Here is a 22,804-nt window from a genome sequence, read left to right as displayed (position 1 = left end):
ATCCTTTTAACTACTATAATTATTTCGGCAAAATCATAAAATATCAATAAGCGTAGTACCGCAAATAATATTTAGCATATACAACACAATCATTTAGATACTAATATATAACTTTGAAAAAAGTTAGAAAACAAATTTAGATCTAGTAAGTGCCAACCAATAATAAACTTTAAATTTATTCAAATTTTTAAGACAAAATCATGATCATTAATGGAACAAAAAATAAATAATTACAAGATTTTAGTAGGCAAAATCACATTTACATATCTTTATTACACATTGAAACACCTCACTGGAAAAAATTTTTATATTTCTAATAATTTAAAAAGAATTGTACAGGTGTTGTAGTCTTGAAGCATATTACCCACAATATTTAATACTCAAATATAACATTTTAATTGATAAAATACCAAATAATGAAATAAAGTCTTACCTTAGATGGGGGTTCCTGATTGCCTGCTTCCAAACAACACATCGAAGCAAAATGCTTAATTTATGAATCTATAATAACAACTCTTCAAGCCAAGTCAATTATTCAGAATAATCAATACAACAAACTAATTTGGTAAAAATACATAGTCCCATTCTCCCCTTTTAATCTTACTCGAGCTCTCGAACGGTCACTTGTTTCCCTAAACGACCATGTTGGAATGGGGGTATCCCGATAAGGGGGGGTGAAATGGGTTTTAAACATTTTATTCTAATTAGCATTTCGCCGATTCAACTACAAACATTTTATCCAATATACACGCGTGTATGTAAAATAATAAAACGATAACTGAAAACAAACACGTGTGCAGTATATCTTATTTAAATCAAATGTGTGTATGCAAATAATTATTATATCAAATAAACATTCATACACATACTGAATTTAAAGTGTAAGAATTTAAATAAGATAGAGAGAGAGTGACACACAATATCGAGGTTCGGCCAAACCAGCTTACGTCTCCGCCTTGAGCATACCCCCCAAGGATTACACTATCCTTACTCACTTAAATGGGCAGAGTAGAAGCTGTTTATATCCTCTCCTTATGGGGTGAGGAAAACTCTAGTTCAATTTTCAAACTGAACCGAACCAGTCTCACTTACGGGACTGAGACTCTCCATTTCAATTTCCGGGTTGAACCGAATGTGTCTCACTTACGGGGCTGAGACTCCTCAGTTCAATTTCGGACTGAACCCAACCGGTACATTTAAAAACAATTTTTGTATATGAAAATGTTTTTAAAACATGCAGGCAGAAATGTTCACATTAAACTCATAAAAGATGCACTCTCTAAAGATATGAAATAATTGTCACTAGAGTAAGATGTGTATCTAAATAATTAATGCACAAATAAAATATATGTGAAAAAGAAGTATTATTGTTCTCTTATAAATACTTTTGCAAATAAGAATATTTGGAGAATCTAGGAATTTAACCTCAAGAAAATATTTATGCAATAAATAATTTTCTCCCAAAAATCTTTATCAAAGAATAATCAAGAGAAAGCCTCAGCACTACTCCTAACAAATTTTTTTCAACGAGAGAAGCTATGTGAAAGTAAAAGTAAATAAAATGCCCTAAATAAAATACTCTCATAAAAAATGATTTTGAAATAAATGTATGAAAAAGAGTTTGAGAGATTTGCATAAAAGATTTGGCTCCAAAAGAATGATTTTAACAATAAAAACGTTTGAGGAAACTTTGATTAACAATGGATTAGAGAGAAAATTTGGGCTAATCAAAGCAAATGAGGGGATATTTATAAATTTTATGAAAATTATGACCGTTGGGAATACGCTCGGTATTTTGGAAAAGTTTTAATTACAAAGTTATAATTTTTTTTAGCGTTTTTAAAAAATTCCAACCCGAGAGTTTCAGTCGACCATATTTGAGATTCGGTTAACCATATCATTATGTTCGGTCAACCATGACATTCTTGAACTAATGTTTTGATCAACCGTATTAAGGCGATATTGAAGAACCTTCCCAAGGTTCTTCGATCAAGGTAGTTGTCCCTAATTGATTTTCTACAAACCAGTGCGAACAGTGTCACGATTTTACTAAGGGTTCGGTCGACCAGAGCATTGGGGATCCCCCAAGTGTCAGTTTAGTTGACCATACAACTCAAGTTCATTTTAAAATGGTCGACCGAATAGTCAACAAATTGACTCTGGGAGGTTCGGTCGACCAAAGTTTCTATGTAGGTTTGGGATCGGTCGATCGAACACACTTAAAGTGTGCATTTAAGGCCTGATTTGAGTTTAAAGTTACATGTAGGGATCTATGATCTATTTAAGGTCAAGACTCTTTAATTTAGCCTAAAAAACTTGGTGTCAGTCAATCAACCTAAAGTCTATCTACGGTCATTACTGAGCATTCAAATATATCATGCAAATGCATGCATTATTACATATTAAAGATAAAAAATTAAATGCAATACAATTACAAAATAAATGTTTTCTTCTTTACTCTTACGTCTTTCGTGGAAAATTCCAATTGATGTGAACTTTCTAACTTTCATCTTCCTTTTTTGTGTGTGCATTCTAAATTTGTAAACCTGTTCAAAACATTAGCCACACACATAAGATACATGCGCTTTGTCAGTATCAAAATAGGGATTAGATTCAAAAAGTCAATATGTCACCTGCCACAACGAACGACCACCTGCTAGCTTGTTGCTGCTGCCGTCCTTTTCCTTGCTAGACTCTCTACTCTCTCTGTTGTAACTGTGCGTTCGTGAGGGAAGTTAAGAAGAAAAGATGAGTTGAAGGGTGTTAAGGCAAATCTCGCTGGACCAAGCAGCGAGATTTGTCATGCATCACACATCAATCGGCCCTTCCATTTTCTAGACAAATCTCGTTGCTTGGTCTAATGAGATTTTTCTTGACATGCGTTAACACTCGATTTGCCTTGACATGCGTTAACACTCAATTTGCCTGACCATTTAAATGTCGCTGTTTGGTCTAAAGAGATTTATATAAATCTCGTTGGATCAAGTAGCGACATTACGTGAGCGTCATTCTGAAAATAATTTTTCTGAATAGGGTGTTATTTAATATATTATTTTAAAATAATGATAAAAAGGGAAACAACTCCAGAGGTGAGCATGTTGCGGATTTCCTTGAAAATGTTACTAGGTTCCTTCTCGACGCTACACCCGCACCGGCAATTGGTAGTCTACTCCTAATAAGATTGTGCCACATGTATTTCGAATGACAAATGGAAAACAAAACCTTTTGTTTTGTATGAATACTCCACAATCTAAAGTATGCCCTCCAAAATTGACCAAAGGTCTCACTTTTTTTAAGTGTTTTGTTTTTCTCGCCTAAAAAAATTAAGTGGGTCTCTCTTAAAACATTTTACATATAATATTTTTATTTATCATGTTATCTTGTGCAAGGTTATTTAATATTTAAGAGTATGGTGTTTATTGCTTTCGATTTTAAGTGTAACCCAAGCAGAGGTGCTTTTATTTTATTGTGATCGTAATAAATAAATGAATAAATAATAACCATTACTCTGTTGCAGCCTGGAGGTGTGGTATTTTATGACATTAATTCTCTTCGCTGGGTATTTGAAAAATGCGGAAGTGTCACTCGATGCTCTTTCCATTTGGTTGGTACCTTTCCTTTTCTTTTATTTATTTATTTCTTCATCTCTCTTAAATTTATTTTGTTTTCCCAGTTAAAAAATTTTATTTTTCATTTTATTGATGTCCTCTTTGAAATTTTAAAAATTAACTTTTTGAAAAGAAAAAATATATATAAAAAGATTTATTTTTTTCATGTTTAATATATATATATATATATATATATGTTTCAAATGAGTGAACAAAAATATAATTTTAGATATCAATTACATTTTATTTTTTAAATTTTTTTTTAATAATATTTTAAATAAAGAGAAAACTTAATAAAAATTTAATTTTTTTTTTTTCTCAACATGTTGATTGATACTAACTGACCTTAAAAGTTTGGAGAAATACCTTTTTTTTTTTTTTTTTGCTATTGCATGCATTTTATACACGTTTTACTGTTCTATTTCATGATGTAGTCAAACTTAAAATCGAAAGTGACAAATACCATACTCTTAAATATTAAATAATCTTGCATAAGACAACACGATAAATGAAAATATTATACATAAAACGTTTTAAGAGAGACCCACTTAATTTTTTTAGGCGAAAAAAACAAAACACTTAAAAAAGTGAGACCTTTGGTTTGGACGAAGACGAACTGACGAACCACAAAGAAGCCTATTGTAGAAAGACAGCGCGTCAGCGGAGGGGGAGAAGGAGGCATCGAGCGTCAATCGGTCAAGGGAGAGGGAGAGAGAGAGAGAGAGAGAGAGCGAGACAGAGAGAGCTTAATCTGACGATCATCGATCTCTCGCAGCCATGTTCAAGTTCTGGTACTGCTCTTCTCTCTTCCTTTGCGATTTCTGGTTTTTTTCTTCTGGTTTTTGTTTGATGAGGTGTTTTTCCAGGGTTTTGAGATGGGGGAGGGTTTGGGAAATGTATCTAAGGGGTGATTGACTTAGATAGCAGTGAATTGCGTATAGCTAGCAGCGAATTGCGATCAAGCTGCGTTTTATTTTGTTATATGAGTTTTGTTCTCTTAACATGTTCTATGATGAAAGTAATGTTTCGTCGAATTAGCCCTAGATTGGTACCACATATAACTAAGTACTTATATGATTTGTCACTTGTTAGAAATTTTGTAGTAAATAATTAGTGTTTCATTAATTGTATGGAAGTACTTATAACCCTAAGTAGTTATTAAAACTCTCCAAAATTTTCTAGAAGTCTTGACGGGTAGAATGGTGGCCATTTTTCATTGCGGGGTCAATTTACCCTACTCTAGGCATGCTTTTTTCGTTGATTCCTCTTTATTTTCTTCATTATTTAAATGTTAGTTTGAGGTACTGGAAGATTGGAGAGGATTCGGAGGGATTTTTTTTGGTTAGGTGTGGGTGAGAGGAGAGGCTATCTTGTGATTTGGGTGACTTTTAGGAGGTTTAAGAATGAGGGGTGCTTAGGCCTTGGTAAGTTGGCGTCTTGAAAACATTGTTCTAGTGGGTAAATAAAATGGTTATGACATTTCCCTTTGGAAATTGATTCTCTTTGGCATAAAGTAATCAAGAGTAAATTTGTCATACGAACAAATGGGTGGCATGCTATATTAGAGTTAAAGAGTGATTATGAAAGCCCATGGAAATTCATTTCATATGCATTTCCCTTTTCCTTGTACTAAATTTAAAGTGGAAGATGGTTGTAAAGTTCGTTTTTGAGAGGTTCTTTGGCTGTGGGGACAATGTTATTTTGTTACTTTTGTTCTTTTTCTTGTCTATTTCCATATCTTGATGTATGGGTTTCTTCTTTTTTTTGATTGATGTTATTATGTTAATCATCTTGTTTCTTAAGACTTCCATTTTTGTAGAAATCTTAATGATGGGAAGCAAGCAACTTTCTTTAGTTCCCTTATTCGTATAGAGAGGATGTATTTGAAGTTTGGATGCTTCTAGCACAATTGCCATATTAGTGTTAGGACTCTTATATATGCTTATTTTATGCCTAGTTCCATTCTACTACTAGTCAATTTCTTCTGCTGATCCAGAGTTTGATCACTGCGCAAACACACATTGAAAATAGTCTTGTCTTCTCTGCAATAAACCTGCAACTTTGAGCTTTGCAACTCCATTCGTAGGAAATATCATATAATGAATTGTGCTTTTCTTTTCATTGGAAAGCATCTTTCTCTTGTGTAGACCTCCAGAAATTACAAAAATCAGTATTCCTAAAATAATCCATGTATTTAATCCTCAAAGGTTTTCTCCAATTGTTTTAGTAGTGAAGATGGAATTTGTGAGGATTGTTGTCAGGCACACCTCACTGATCAATTCAATATGTCAATGGCAATGATATAAAATGATAAAAACCTATCCAACAAGGTTCTATTCCTCAATTTCCTTGAAAAATATCCATGTGCTTATGTCCAAGATTGGGGTTGCAAGTATTAATTTGAGTGAGGGCAATTTAGAAATTTATCTAATTTAGCATATTGTAGTTGTAGTACTTTGCATTGTCCTTTAATTTCCTTAGGTCTCTCTCTAGGTGGCGATCCTAATTCCTCTTCTTTTTGGGAACTGGTAGTGGACTGAGTGGATAGTAGATTGGATGGTTGGAAGAGGACTTATCTTTAGGGGTTTGTATGACTCTTATCAATGTTGTTCTTTCCAACATTCCCACTTATTTTCTTTTCCTTCTTAGAGTTCCAGCCAGGGTGGTTAACTATAGCCTTGGAGAGAATTATGTGAGATTTTTTGTGGTCAGTTGCTGAGGATGAGAAGAGAGATAATCTAGTTAATTGGGAGAAGGTGAAAAGATTAATTTTAAAGGGGATTGGGGCCTTGTGAACTTGGTGTCTAAAAACATCTCCTTAGTGGGTAGATTTCTTTGGAGGTTGACTCTTTATGGCACATTGTTATTAAAAGCAAGTACAATACACACTAGAATGAATGGGATTCTAGGGGTAGTGGTATTGTTTGTTATGCTAGTCTTTGGAAATTTATTTCTTAGGTAGCTCAGTTCTTTTTTCCTCTTATTTGTTATCGTTTAGGGAATAGGAATAATATTCATTTCTAGGTAGATGTTTGGATGGATGAGGTTCCTTTGGAATCTTTGTTCCCTCATCTTTCTAGATTGACCCTCTTGCATAATGCATCGATAAATACTTTTTATTCTTTTGAAGGGGGGGGGGGGGGTGTCTCTTTTTTGAGATTTTCATATTTCTTTAGAATCTCAACGAGAGAGAGGTTGAGGATATATGGATTTGTTGCCACATATGCTAGATTCTTTTGTTGCTTGAATGGGTGGTAATATGAGGATTGCAATTGGGGATTCTTTTGGCTTGTTCTCCGCAAAATCTTTGCTTGCCCAATTGTTGAAAAGGTGAAATCATTTTTCTTTTCCCATCCACTTTATTTGGAAGGCCAAGGTTGTTGTAAGATTCAAGGCTTTTATGTGGACTCTTTAATAGGCTTAATAGTAATGATTTACTGCAACTGATTAGACCTTAGCAGGCCATGGGCCCGAATATTTGTTTTATGTGTTTGGAAGACAGCGAGACTAGCAATCATTTGATTCTACATTTCTGGGTAGCAAGTCAGCTTTGGGATTTTCTTTTCTTAGTTTTTTATGAGGCTTTGGTGGTCCAAGTGTTTGTTTATGTGTTCCTACCTAATTGTACAGTGCAAAGGATTTTGGGAGGAGTAAGAGAGGATAATTTTTATGCGGTTTTACAGCTTTTGGAATTTTTTGGACATTTTGGAACGAAAGGAATGTGATGATTTTCAACAGAAAAATAAATTATGAGCATTTCCTTTGGGATAGAGTCACTTTTAGGGCTTCTTTTTGGGCTCATTCTTTGGGTTTCTTTCAAGAAATGTTGCTATAGGATCTTCAAAGGGATTGGAGAGAGGCTTTGATGTAAATATTTTTACTTTGTTTCTTTGCTTAGTTTTATTTTTGTGTTAGGAGGATTTCTTGTCCTCCTTTTTGTGCAAGTCTTTTTCCTTTTCTTTAATATATTTTACTTTTTCTATATATATAAAAAATGAAAATATCCCTGTGCTTAGTTATTTTGACCTTGTTTTTAGATATAAAGAGAAATAAAAGAGTCTTGAAATCTTGAAAACTCAAAGATGGCAGTTATCAGTGCACAAATTTCAGTCATCAAATCAACAATAATGGCAGCGGAATGGTTATTTGTTGGAATAATATGATATTCCTAATTACATTAAAAAAGGAATAGACATCTCTATGATGAAATTTGGGAATAGTTATTCCTCGTCTATTCCTTATTATGGACTCACAAAATGTTTCACTTTGTTATTTGCTTTATGCTAATAACATAATTTCTTGTATAACTAATTATAACTAACATACTGAAACTAATCTATTGCTGAGAATAGAGATTCCACAAAACAAACGTAACCTCAAGGATATGGCAAATTATAGAAGAGATTTAAAAAGGTTTCTTAATCTACTCTGGTCAAACTCATCAGTTTGTTACAGGCAGAGATATCATTCAAGACTCTTACATGAGTTTGAAAGAAGGCATCTCTATTCTTATATTTGAGGGCTCTGAAAAGAAATTAAGTTATCATATATTTCTGAAAATCTCTACTGGAAATATATTACACATACACACGGTGGCTGGCAAATGTAATCACTAGGACAAAACATTAAGCATATGTATCAAGGAAGTTCCACAATGTTGCCAAACAACAATAGGCTACTTGTGCAATTGATTATGTCAAGCAAGAAGTAAGTACCAAAGAGTACCTTTACATGACGTGTTGTGTCTTAGTAAACTAGACTGGTAACCCTACAAGTAACACATTTCTCCCTAGAAGAACTAGCCAGCCTTGAGCTCTGGTACTATACAACACATTGTCTTGAAATTTGTTTGTATTTTTGGAGAGGATTTGGTTGCCCTTCGTCCTTGGAGGCATTTTGTACTTTGTTGTTTAAGGGGTTTGGAAAGGGGAAGCAGATAGAGGCATTGTGGCATTGCTAAATTTGGATGTTTTTTTTTTTAGATGGATAGAAATGCTAGAATTTTAAGAACTTGAATGCACCTCTTAACTTGCTTCGGGATAGAATGGTGTTTCATGTGTCATTGTGGGTTTTGGTGAATGTTTTCTTATGGTACTTACCTCTGGCAGATTTGGGGCTAGTTGCTTTGCTTGATTAGAGCTGTTTTTGTAATATGTATAGTTGCTTTTCTTGATTAGAGATGTTTTGTAATATATATATATATATATATATATATATATATATATATATTAGTTTTCTAGTTTGTTCTTTTTTTCTGTTGTATTGACAGAATATTTTATCCTTCCTGTTTTCTTTTATTTTCCTTGTTGTACTCTTCTCCCTCTCTAACAAATGTCAATAATGAATAAACAAACAAATAAATGCTACCCTTTTCACTCCATTTGATTATGAATAATATAGCAGATGGATTTTGATGGTTGTTTTCTCTAAAATGTGGAAATTCAGCATGCTTTTTCTCTTTGTAATCATAGTTGATTGGTTTTGTGACCTGTATCTTATTCAGCCTTACAATGTGTTCTGTAACTTGGCATTGTAATCACACAACACATGCTTCCTTGCAATTACATCAGGCTGCTCACTTCATGCATGCAGTTTGATCTGATCAACTTTGAAATCAGATTTTTTTCCCCTCCATTATTGTTCATAAATTATTAGCATTTGTAAATATTGGAATTTTCTAGATATATATATATATATATATGTGTGTGTGTGTGTGTGTTTACATTTATACGAATTCTTGTAAATTCAGAAGTCCTGTCCATGTGTGTTTATAGGGGATCTCAAGAACAACAAGCTCAGCCACGTCCGCAGGACATCTCCACGCAGTCTTGGTATCCTCCATCGGTAGTTAGCTCTTCTGGTTCTTCCCGCCCTTCAACTCCTAGTAGCGGCTCTTCTAGCTTTCAAAGGCCATCAGAGCGGCCACATTCTCCATCACAAGTTTCTCCTGCTGAAGCTGCCAGCATAATTGCATTGTTGAAAGACAAGAGGTGAGACTCATGATATTTCTAATTCCCTTATATGATTTGGAGATATGTATATTTTCATGATAATTTTGCTTTTGATGCAAGGACAAATGATGAGTTAATGCTATTATTAATATTATCTAAAACAACAACAACAACAACATGTCAATAACCAAGTCTTAAGCTCCACTAGTTGAGTTGACTACATGAAACCTTTTCTGCCAATCTCCTGTGATCTTGGACAATATCCTTTGACAAATGGATGGTTGTTAAATCCTTAGTATCTCACTCAAAGTTCTACTACGTCTACCCCTACCCCTGCTACTGCCACTAACATTGATTAGTTCACTTCTCATTGGTGCATTATTTGACCTACGTTACAAGTGCCTAAACCATCTTAGTCGCCCCTACCATATTTTATCTTCTATAGATACTATACCTAATTTATTACGAATGTTTCGTTTCATAATTTATCTTTAACAGTTGTATCATTCATCTGCCTAAGCATTTTAATTTCGGAAACTTTCACATATTGGATATGCTGTTTCTTACTTACCCAAGATTCTGATCCTTATTGTAGAGTTGGTCTTATAGCTGTCTAGCAGAACTTTCCTTTTAATTTGAAAGGTATCCTATGATCACACAACACGACTAAAGTATTTATTCATTTTACCATCCTAACTCTGGCATTACATCTTCTAACTCTATGTATTACATCTTCCAAAGTATTTTTACTTCTTCAATTTCTCCTTCAACTTGCATAAAATATCCAAGGTATCAAAATCGACTAGTTCTATTCATTTCTAGATCATTAAGTGTAATATTTTTGCTGATATTCCTCATATCATGTCTAAAATTACATGCATTCTGTCGAATCTGTCTTAAAACCTCTAGATTCTAAAGCTTCTATCCCAATTCTAACTTTGATACTGCACCCCTCTTGTTTTGTCAATTATCTGTAAACAACAGATCCTTGAAACCTCATTTTGGATACTTATAGTAAGTTCATTCATTACTAATGCAAAAAAAATATTGACTCAAAACAGACCTATTGTGATTGAAAAATTCCCTATACCCTGCACCTTTAGTCCCACACTAGTCACCTCATATCTCCAATAACATCAATATATACCTACTACATACTCCATTTTTTTTTTTTCTAGAATCCACCATGGGACTTCCCTAATTCTCTAGGTCAATAAAATCCATGTGCAAGTTCCTCTCTTTCCTCTAATATTTTCCGTTAATCTTCTTAAGAGCATGTAGTTTTTTTACTTGATCTCTTAGGCATAAAATCAATTTTTTTTCTGAAATTCTAGCTTCTAACTTTTTTCTTTGTTCAATTACCCTTTGCTAAAGTTTCCTTGTATGATTTCTAAGTATCTTTCATGCTTTTAAAATAAAGATTAGCAACCAACCTGGTAAAACCATCAATGTGGTTAAACTGGGCAGGCCATGGAGTCAAACTGGTGGTTGACCTGGTATATTTATTATTATTATTATAGTTTTAGCAGGAGTCAAACAAATATTAAGTGCTAGTGAGTGGGGTTTTGATTTTACTTCAATGGTAAAATATTAGGATTTTATTAATTCATAAATATTAAATAATATTGGAGTTGTTTGATTATGTTAAAAATATACTTAAGTGTAAAATTACTAAATATGTGTATTATACACGTGTGTGTGTGTGTAGATCTCTATGTAAGATTTGGACTTTGGAGTCAATTGGTAATATGCTGTATTTTTGTTTAGCTAAAAGCAACCAAAGCACCTGTGGTTGCATTGGTAGGCAATCCCATGCACTGTTCGGCTTTGCTCCTTTCAGCAGCACAATCAATTTTTTTATTTTTTATTTTTGGTGAGAAGCTTGGTTGATCCAGCCAGTTCATCAGCCTGGGTCATGCCAAGGTGCTGGGGTCTGGACGGATTAACACCATTTCGTAGTTTTCAAAAATCATTTGAACTGGAAAACTGAAAATGGTTCTTGTCTGACTGGTCTGGTCTAGGTTTTATCCTTGGGATCATCTAATGATGTAGAAGGTTCAAATTTCGTCCAAGAGAAATGCTTTCATTAAGGAAGCTTCTGATGATTGTGAATTATTGTCCTTTGTGTTGGACATCTTGGGGCCTCAATGGTCATATTGGAAAATGGCAACAAGAGGATGTGGTTTAAAAATGGGTAGAATGCATGATTTAGTGAGGTTTGTCTCTTGAGTTTATCCCAGAGAAGAAGAGTTCTCTTTTTGCTATGGGATTATAATTCTTAGCATGGGGGGCCTATGTAGTTGTTGCCTATTAGGGTAAGCTGTCAATGTGAAGATGGGATTTAAAAATCGGTGGTGCATTTAATTTGGTGAGATATCGACTCTATTTGTTCAAATGAGATTGCAATTTTTAATTTTCTCCTGTCCCCTTTCTGAAAGTGGCAAGGGAGCCAGGGGTCCGCTATATGCTTGCACTTTTAGAATGCATGGTGGAGAATTACGATGATTTCAATGCATGGCCTGTGAACTATAAGCATACAATCCACCAAGCACCATTTCTTTTTTGTATGTTTTGTTCAATAGGAGAGAAATTCGAAAAAAAAATCTATCCTTTATTTTTCTGTTTCAACTAATGGGAGAGAACTGAAAAGAAACTGTATGTATTTGTTTTACAATATTACCTCTGTAAGAGAAGTGTAGAAATAATAAGCTAGTGACTAATGACAAATTGACAATATGATCCAATTGTACAAGATCCCATAAAATGCGGAACAAACCTATATGCACATTGAACTCCATGATCAAAATATTTTCATTAGACATATATTGGCCTTAAATTTTTCCAAAATAAACAATCTATATATATATATATATATATATATAAACAATTACGTAAGATTTTTGATTTTGGTAATTTTTTATTTGGTTAAGGGCATAATTGTCTTTTGGAAAAGTTATTGGTTGGTTTCGTGTTAATTCTATCTGATTTGAGGAGGGGAAAAAAATGGGGCTTTTTGCCCCTTTTCTCCTCTCCACTTTTTCCTCTTCTTCCCTCTTTAAGTGAACCAGACATGAGAAGTGGAGCGAGACCTTCTTTTCTCTTCTAAACTCTCCAGTTGTCCCCAACCAATTGCACCCTAAAGGTTCAGTCTACAGAAGTATATATTGCCGAGGGATCTTTTTATCCTTTCTCTGTGTTCTTTCTGTATTAATAATGGTCCGGGTTTTATTCTAATGAATAGTGGTATATTTAGTTAGAAGAGCATGCCATGAGGATGAACTATAAGCATACAATCAACTCTGCCTTCATTTCCAAAAAATCCTGTATAATTTTAAGGTCGAACCAAGATAAGTATATATTGCTGAAGGATCCTTTATCCTTTAATTAAGCTGCGGTTTCTTTTAAGGGGAGGAAAAGATCTGGTTTCTTATCCACTATAATGAGATGTATATTAAGTTAGAAGAGCTTGCCATGATGACATATCCTTACTCTTAGGCAATTCAGTTCATGATGATCACAGTGCTGGATAGTGATGCTGATGACATATCTGTATCAGATTACTATTCTTTTTCCAATTTTCTATCTACCCTGCAAATTAAAATATAAAATATCTGTTCTTCCATACTCTTTTGAATTCTTCAATATGCCATACTGGCGTTAGAATTAGGGGAGGGAGAATCCTTGAATTGTTTTTTGATTTACTACTTCATTGTTTTGTATTTTTTTTGTTGCTCCTGATCAATCTCTCTGTCTCTCTCTCTCTCTCTCTCTCTCTCTCAATCTGTTGTTTTGTAATCTAACAGTGTTGATGAGTTACGAAAGCTCCTGTCTGATAAAGATGCATACAATCAATTCCTACTGTCCCTTGATCAAGTCAAAACTCAAAATAATGTAAGTTTTTATACTATTTTAATGTTTATGCTCATACTCATATATTATACTTAAGAGTCTTCACGTATTGCTTTTGTTGGTTTACTTTCTAACCTTGTATTAGATATATTACCTTGGTCTCTTAGGATGCTTGTGGGTTTAGGATGAGCTGACAACCCATCAGGATTAATTCTGAAACTTGACTAACAAATGTCCCACCTCAAATACAACTGAATATGTCCTATTTTTGCTGCAGTAGGGACAGGCTCAGTGCTTTTGTCAGTTATTGTTTCAAACTGGGTAGGATTGATTGGCAGTAGTTAACTCACTCTGATATCTAACTTGTTGATAATATATGTAAATATATACAGTGAATTTTGGGGCTTTGCCATTATTAAAAAATCTAGATAGAGAGCAATTTGCCTGTTGTTTTTTTTTTTCCTCCCTTTTTGTGGAAATAACAAGAATGTGGGAGTTTGGGATTTTGTAATGGTAAGAGTGGAAAGGAGGTTGGCCAGCTGGAAAAGACAATAGCTTTCTCAGAGAGGTAAAGGTAACATGCATTTAGAGCACTTTATCTAGCCTCCCAACCTTCTGCTTGTCTCTAATTACCATTTTAGCCTCTATGGCTATGAAAGTTGGAAAGAGACTTCTATATGGGGCGAAGAATAAAAAATTCACTTGGTGAATTGGGGGATGATCTGTAGAGATTTGAATTTGAGGGGGGGTGTTAGGAATCTCAAGAATTTCAACAAGGCTATTTTTATAAAGTGATTTGAAATTTGCTATGGAAAGAGCAAAATAGAGGGGAGCTGTAGAGAAAAAAAAAAAAAAAAAAAGGAAACCAGGGATTTGGTTGACTACTAAACAGATGAGAGGCACTCATGAGGTAGGGCTTGAGATGAATTCTCCAAGCACATCATATTAAAAGTTGGTAATGGCCAAAAAATGAATTTTATGGATGACTGCTGGTGTAGGGAAAGGCTCATTAAGAGGGATTACCCTGGTTTGTAATTCCAGAGGTAAAGAAGTTTTTGTGAAGGATGTCCTGGCTATAATTGATGACAGCGTCTGCTGGCTGCCTGCTTTTATTAGAGCTTTGCAGGACTGAGGGATGGAAGAGATCGAATAGATTGAATATTTCTGAAAAGTCTTTGCAGAGTTTCAATTTAGCCTGATAATCAGGGTTATTTGGTGTAGGATCAGAAATTTATTTATTTATTTATTTATTTTTAAGTTGAATTGTGTATCACTGTATGGGGAGAAAAGGGGGAATATCCATAGAAAACAATCTGGAAAAATTAAGCACCTCATTAATTTCAAATTTTCCTTTGGTTAGAGGGTTGGGAGTCTCTTCTTGCTTGGGGTAATCTGAAGAAAAAAGGATGTTATGCAGATTGTCAATATATGCACTTTGTGTAGAAAGGATAAGCCTGCGAGGAGTGTGTTGTGGGACTCAGGCACCTGCTTCTTCCTTGCCCTATTGCCAAGTGGAATCTGGACCATGTTCTTATGTTGCTTGGCTTGAAGTGGGTTATATCTTATATACCAGAAAGGGTAACAGAGCCACTCATGTTGTGAAGAGTGTTTTTGTCATTAATAGTAAAAGAGCATGGCAGATTCTTCCAGGTTGCATATAAGGGACCTTGGGAGATATACTAACAGAATTTTGAATGCTTGGAATCTGGACTTGACAATCTGACTGGTGTTATTTTGATTTTTGAGCAACAATTTTGTCTGCTTTAATGATTCCAACCATTCTACAGTTACTTATTTGTAGGTTTTTGAGTGAACTAGCTTACTAGATTTTTATTTCTTCCTCAATGTGCTCTTAAGTTATGTACATCCTCTCTTTGTATGTGTTTCTTCACTGTTTTGTTATATTAATCTCTATGTGCTCTAATATTTTCGACAGTGGAATTTTATCTGGCTTTCCCTTTTTACCTGTTTTTAGTACTTTACCAAGTATCTTTTGAACTTGTAGTTATCTCTATCGGAAGGCTCTTGTAAGGAAGAACATAGCACTTTAGCTGAGGCACAGCAAAAATAGGAACCCTGTTCTCTCAGTGTACTACAAATAAACTTGTTGTTTGGTATTTAACTCTTCTTTACCTAAAAACTCATGCCAGGGGCTGGGGGAGGGTTGGGGGGTGTGGAGATAAAGGAGAGGGAGTGGGAGGGACAGGGGAAGAAAGAAGGGTGAGGGGAGAACAAATCTCTCAATGCATAAATTTCTATTATGTAATTTCATTGCTGTGTTATAATCTGATGGTCCTACATTTAGTGATTATGACGGTTTCAAGGCTTACTGCCATATGTACAATGTGGCATAGGTTTAACGCTTAAGAAATTTCAAGTCATATTTGTAAAATCATTTGAAGTGCTATTTGGATTAAGTTTTGGGCTGATAATATTACTATGACAGCGTCATGTCTATGTTGATTGTGTACAAGCCTAAATGAGATGAGTCTTATCTTGCTTGGCTCGTAAAGTAATTAAGGTTGATATGTAGCGTTGAGCTTGGCTTTTATGTTAGCAAACTAGCTTGCTGACCTTCTTACTGAGTTGGGCCTAAGTATTTGTGAGACAGTTCAATTTGTTTCAGGTGTTAGATGATACTTAGGACATTAAGCAATAAGATGCACTAGGATTTCAGTCACCAAGGAATCTAGTCCTGCATATGTTCATCAGTTCTCATTTGTGATAATTCTAACTTGTTTTGAAGAGTGAATTTCTTTTCGCTCATGAGAAAGTGGGAACTCTGGAAAACAGATTTTGTGCACCTTTTTTGTGGAGTTGTTTGGAGATAATTAGTGAACATAAAAGCATAAAGAATTTTGACCAGAATATACAAATGGAAAGGTTTTGAAAGTTCACAATTCGTGGAGTTACTTGGCACAGAGGAATTCTGACAAAGTGCATTTCCTCATTGCGACAAAAGAAAAAGTAAAATTAAAAAGGAACTTATAAAATGTACAGAGAACTGGCTGCATCTATATTGGAAATGATTGTTCAATGAACGAAGTATTTTGGTAGAAAGTTAGCTTGAGTCTGGTAACTCCATTTTAAACAGATGTTTGAAGAAACATTCGTTTACAATTTGAGGTGGGGAGGGTTTCTCAGATTCATTTTGGGCAAGATCCATGATTGGGAAATGATGTTCTATCCGCCTCTTATCCTCATCTCTTTCGATTGAACTCTGGGCAGGATAGTATGATTTTTTTCTTTGTCATTTTGTTTCGGTCGACCCTTTGTTTCTCGAAATTTTCGTTTTAGAATATCTCTAAGTGATGGAGAACTGATGGGACTTTCGTCCTTCTTCTTGTTATTGAACAATTATCATTTTTCTTCAGCTAGGGATACTTGCTCTTGAGCTTTGGATCATTTGGGGGCTTATTCTTGTAATTCTTTTTTGTTTTTTGGAGTTTTTGACCCGTTCTAATTCTTGTTTTCCTCCTCTATACTTGTGTATCTAGAAGGCCAAAGCTCCCCCAAAGATTAATGCTTTCATTTGGCTGACTATGCATACTAATAATCTGTTGCAAATCAGGAGACATTTGAAGGCCTCATCTCCAGATGCTTGTGTACTCTGTTATTTGAATTCTGAATCTGCATCTCATTTGTTCTTGCACTGTGACTTTGCTTGGAGCATCCGGAGTAAATTATTTGGAGTGTTGGGACTTGGGAGAAGCTTGGGTTTGCTCAGCGTCAATGGAAGGAATGTTTGCTATTTCTTTTGAGGGTTTTGGAAGAAGGATAGGCCTCTTATCCTCATCTCTTTCGATTGAACTCAGGGCAGGATAGTATGATTTCTTTCTTTGTTGTTTTGTTTCGGTCGGCCCTTGGTTTCTTGAAATTTTCATTTTAGAATATCTCTAAGTGATGGAGAACTGATGGGACTTTCGTCCTTCTTCTTGTTATTGAACAATTATCATTTCTTTCAGCTAGGGGTACTTGTTCTTGAGCTTTGGATCATTTGGGGGCTTATTCTTGTAATTCTTTTTTTTTTGTTTTTTGGAGTTTTTGACCCGTTCTAATTCTTGTTTTCCTCCTCTATACTTGTGTATCTAGAAGGCCAAAGCTCCCCCAAAGATTAATGCTTTCATTTGGCTGACTATGCATACTAATAATCTGTTGCAAATCAGGAGACATTTGAAGGCCTCATCTCCAGATGCTTGTGTACTCTGTTATTTGAATTCTGAATCTGCATCTCATTTGTTCTTGCACTGTGACTTTGCTTGGAGCATCTGGAGTAAATTATTTGGAGTGTTGGGACTTGGGAGAAGCTTGGGTTTGCTCAGTGTTGATAGATGGAATGTTGGCTATTTCTTTTGAGGCTTTTGGAAGAAGGATAGGGCTGTTCTTTAGAAATTCTGTATATTTGCTGTGTTGTGGGCATCATGGTTGGAGTGTAATGCACGGATTTCTTTTCAGGGAAATAATTGAGTTGTTAGCTGATTTGGGTTAATGGGCCTCTTTATGGTGCGTTGGCTTTGGATGTTTTAAGGGAGCTAGCTTTTCAGAAATCCAGTGAGATTGGAGGAATTTTTTGTTTGACGTTTCATACTATTTTTTCTTTAGTTCCTTTTCTGGGCTTTTCCAGAATTTTGATGGGAGATGCCTTATTCTCCACTTTATAAATTCTTCTCTTATTAATGAAATCTTTTCTTTTGCCATAAAAGAACAAAATAAAATAGAGACATCTGTTTACTACACTTGCTGTAAGTAGCAAAGATAAAATATTTATTATTCTTCATTGAAACCCTTTTGTTTAAAAAAAAAAATTGTAATATAAATCTTTCAAGATCAGATATTTGCCAATCCCCATTATGTTCTACCTAAAATATAAATATTTGAAATTTTGATGTTGTGGAACTATATACAATAATTTTTTGTGAAGCTATGCCTAATTAAGAGCATAGTAGTGATTATTACCGAAGGCAATATGGCACATTGTGAGTTACAATTGTTGAGTTGGTTGTTCATCCTTACTATGATTTTTGGTGGATCAAATATAGGATGTCACCAGTGCCACTATTGAGTTATAATGGGGACAGGTGGGCAGGTGTTAATTTCTTTGTTCGCTGAAGCAGTGGAAAATAATTGTACTTCCAATATTATCTTCTTCCAGCCTGGTGAGTTTAATAATTTAATTTATGAAGAGGATTAGGTTTATTTTAGTGTAGTGTTAAGAGATTTTAACTAGTTTGATAAAATTAAAAATGAATTGTTTGCCTGAACATTTAAAATTCTTTGATCATCATTCCAATCTTCCTGATTTCATACTTTAAGTGTTTTGGCGCTTGTCAGAGATGTAGGGCAACAAGCAAAACATCCTGAAGATCCTTCCTTGAGAATAATAAAAAAGAGTTGGGTCAAGGATTTGTTGGGTCTAATTTGTTGTTTGCTATGTGTCTAGTTAAATAAGATAGTATTATGTGTATTTGGGGGCTTGTTTGTAGTATTTGTGTATTCTAGGGGTTTGTTTATAATTCATGTTGTTTTAGGGGTATATGTATAATTTCATGTGCTTAGAGGCTTTCTTATAAATAGTGTGTGAAGGCCATGCTGTAAGCACTTATTGTTGAATTTGAATTGGAACTGAACATGAGTTCCCCCTTGGTATCTCCTCTGTCCTTCCCCTTCCACTTTTAATTTCTCCATGGCTGCAGAACCTTGATGCTGCCCCAGCATTATTTGGTTTCAGAGCCCAACTTCGATCTCCTTTCTTCCATTTCAATCCCCCCATCTCCCCCTTTCCTCTTCTCTTCCGCCTGTTCTTCTCTCCTTCTCTCCATTAATCACTCTCCTTCTCTCCTTCTATGTTCGTCCCTCATCTCATCATCTCTGTTCTGAAATTTCAGTATTTAAAAAAATAAAAATAAAAGAACATTGAAATGCAGTCCTGAACAATTTTGAAAATTTCAATTGTATTCCCAATTCTCCGAACTCTACTTTCCAGCGACCATGCTGCAACAACACCCATTCCATTGCAATCAGAAGCCTCCCAAACTTTCCCTCAAAATTGCACCCTTCCCTAAAAATTGCATCACCATCTGATCTGTTGTGTGGCCCCATGCGTTGGCCAAACATACTCTGGTCGTCAGCCTTCAAGAATCCCTAGTGTCCTTTGTTTTTCTCATCACATCACCACCATCACTGTGCTCTCGACCCCCTGATCTGCACCTGCCTGAAGTTGCATCACTGGACTCTCACCACTGGCTATTCATGTGCCAAGCGAAGCACGTGAGGAAGTCTCCCAAAGTCCTCTGCAATTTCCTGTCTTGCGAGAAATTGCCTGCAGCCACGATGTTCCCCCCTATAGTTTGATCTGCAGGTTGATATTTTGATCGCGGACACATTTTATATTGCAAACAAGCATGATAATGTGGCACAAAACCCTAGAAATTGTCATTGCCAGCATCAAAAATCAGATTCTATTGCTGCAATTTGAGAGTTTTGTAAGTGAATTTGTTTCATTTCAGCAAGACACTCTGGATTAAGGTGAATTGAAGATATTTCTTAAAAATTGGGAGTCAAGTCTATTGTTTTTGAAGGATTAGTTTGAGAAATTGTGGGCAAGTTTGTGAAGAACTTTTGGTGATATATGGTTGCAGTGTATACAAGTATAAATCCAGCAAACATAGGGACAAATAATTGGACAAAGAAATGATAAATCATTTATCATACCTTGGGCACAATTTCAAGCTTTTCCACATCTTTATCAAGCTTGGAGGAATTGTTTGCAAAATCATCATTGATGCACAATGCCCTATGAATATGGTTTCTCTAAATGGAGTCGTTCGTATGCAACTTCATCCATAACCTCATCCAGAGCCTTATGAGATGTCTTGGATTGATGACACAACCTTAAATATTTATGAAAGATGTTTAGTTCCTATTCAAATGGGTGCCTACTTTGATAATGTTTGGTGTGATATCATACCTATAAAGATAGACCATGTACTCCTTGGTTCTCCTTGGTTGGATGATTTGGGTGTGATTCAAGGACATGAGAACACATGTCTTCTGCTATAAAGAAGATCACCTTAAAGCCTGCACTACCAACTAAACATGACAGAATCCTTGTAGAGATACTCAACTTGAAGACACTACAAGCAAGGAAATGAATGTGTTTGAAAACATCCAGAGGCTTTCAAACATTCCCATTGTAGAGTTGTCATCCCCAATGAGTTCATTGTTGCCAACTCTCAATTTAAGTCTACGATGCTGCCAAAGGATCGTGATTTCCTGTATCATTCAACTGCTGGCTTTTGAAGAATTCAAGTGTGCTTCTTAATTCTGATCCTCCATCTTGGGAAGATCCTTGTTGGAGAATAATTAAGAAGAGTTGGATTAAGGAATTGTTGGATTTAATTAGTAGTTTACTATGTGTTTAGCTTAATTAAGATAATATTATGAGTACTTGGGGGCTTGTTTGTAGTATTTGCGTATTTGACGGGATTGTTTGTAATTCATTTTGTTTTAGGGGTATATGTGTAATTTCATGTGTTTAGAGGCTTTCTTGTAAATAGTGTGTGAAATCCATGTTTTAAGCAATTATTGTTGAATATGAATTGGAATTGAATGTGTGTTCCCCCCTGGCATCTCCTCTCTCCTTCCCCTTCTCTCTTCTAATTTCTCCATGGCTGCAGAACCTCGATGCTGCCCCTGCAACAGTCACCAAGGCACTAGATATAATTATCACTGAACTAGCTCAATTATCAATACTTAATAATTATCAAAGTGTGAAGCGACAGCGGTGGTTTTATTGCAGAACAATAGAATAATTTGCAGTTATTTCTCTGCATTTTGATGTGAAATTTTTTTTTCCTACTTTGGGGTTGGAGGCCTCTCAACTGTTTCTTGTGCTCTTTCATGCAACTGACATCAGCTAAGGGATGAACTTCGGAAGGAAACACTGCAGCTTACAAGTGAGTATCTAGCTTGTCTGTATTATTACTATTATTATCGTTGTTATTATTCTACTAGGTAGCTGATTAGATTGCATCAACAGGGGAGAATTTAGAAAAGGAGCCTCGCATAATGGAGCTGAGAAATCAGGTGAATGTTTGATGCTTGTTTGCATCTTCTTTCTTGAAGCCTTACGTCAGAGCATTATTTATTAATTTGCTTTTTTTTTTATATACTTATTATTATTTTTTCTATCTGGGATCACAGTGCAGAATCATCCGTACAACAGAGCTGGCTGCTGCTCAAGAGAAATTAAATGAACTAGAGAAGAGAAAAGAAGAAATTTTGAAATTCAATTCCCCTGCCTCATTGCTTAGAAGATTGCAAGGTATAAAGGCATGGTCAAATATGTGATCTGGTTCTAAAAGCTCTTTGCTATAAAAATTTAATGGAGATGTGATTTGCAGAGGCTATGAATCAAACAGAGGAAGAGTCTGAAAGCTTGCATAAGCAGCTTCTTGACCGGGAGATGGAACTTGGGGCTTTTGTACAGAAATACAAGAGGCAGCGCACAACTTATCACAGACGGGCACTCACCTATATTTCAGCAAAGACATCAATTGGATGATCCCGCAAAATAAGATGTATATTGAGTTATGAAAAGATTTTTTTGCTTTAGCGACTTATATTCTTATAATTTGGATGCAATTAGGAACTGTTTTGTATTATTATTGTGATATAATGATTCGTTGTTCATAAGTGAACCCTCATGTGCTCACCAAATCTGATTTTGCAAATTTTTTTTCCTAGTCTTTACAGCAGATGATGTCTGATTCAAAATTTTAATTTCACTCTCTTTTCTCGCTCTCATTTAACCTAGGTACTGCTCCCCATTTTCCAATGCCAAGAGAAGAATATCTTTTACCAGTGTTGGTGTTTGAGGTAAAAACAGACCAAGTTCTTTGAGAAGAGTTTGAAGCCATATTAATTCAGCTGCATGCCAAGGATTTGGTATTCAGCTTTTATAGATGATCTAGCTACATGATATGAGATGGTTGTCAAGATAGATGCAAAAGCCACTGGTTGATCGTTGATCATTCAGACAACCACCCCAATTTGTATCGGAATAAGCTTGAAGAACAAAACTTGACTGAGAAGCAAAAAATAAACCATGGTTTATTGTACCATTGAGGCATCTCACGACACTTTTCAGTGCGCACTCTAATGAGTAAGTTTGGGTGAGTGCATAAATTGACAAAGTTTATTCACGGCAAATGATAGATATGGGCGGGTGACATTGAGGTATTGAAGACCTCCAACTAAGGATTTGTAGAGAATAGGATCATCAAAATCAGGTTAATCAAATTTAGAAAGCTTAAGGGATGCGACCATTGGTGAGGACATGGGTTCGGATTGAAGCATGTTGTTGTGGGTGAGTAAATTTTTGATATATTTTCTTTG

General features: G+C 35.1%; 1 protein-coding gene across 1 annotated transcript; it reads left to right on the top strand.

The window, feature by feature from the left end:
- Positions 1-4,143: 4,143 nt before the first annotated feature.
- LOC131153409 (vacuolar protein-sorting-associated protein 37 homolog 1-like) lies at positions 4,144-22,126 on the top strand. Its single transcript, XM_058105693.1, has 7 exons — positions 4,144-4,399; positions 9,383-9,598; positions 13,363-13,450; positions 21,324-21,363; positions 21,447-21,493; positions 21,611-21,731; positions 21,811-22,126. Exons 1-7 carry the CDS (start codon positions 4,386-4,388, stop codon positions 21,969-21,971), a joined length of 687 nt encoding a protein of 228 aa, XP_057961676.1. The 5' UTR covers positions 4,144-4,385; the 3' UTR covers positions 21,972-22,126.
- Positions 22,127-22,804: the final 678 nt, after the last annotated feature.

Source organism: Malania oleifera, chromosome 4 (assembly GCF_029873635.1).
Source record: "Malania oleifera isolate guangnan ecotype guangnan chromosome 4, ASM2987363v1, whole genome shotgun sequence".
NCBI classification, from domain to species: domain Eukaryota; kingdom Viridiplantae; phylum Streptophyta; class Magnoliopsida; order Santalales; family Ximeniaceae; genus Malania; species Malania oleifera.
Note: the sequence above shows the minus strand (reverse complement) of the source record. Positions and strands in the feature narration are given on the sequence as shown.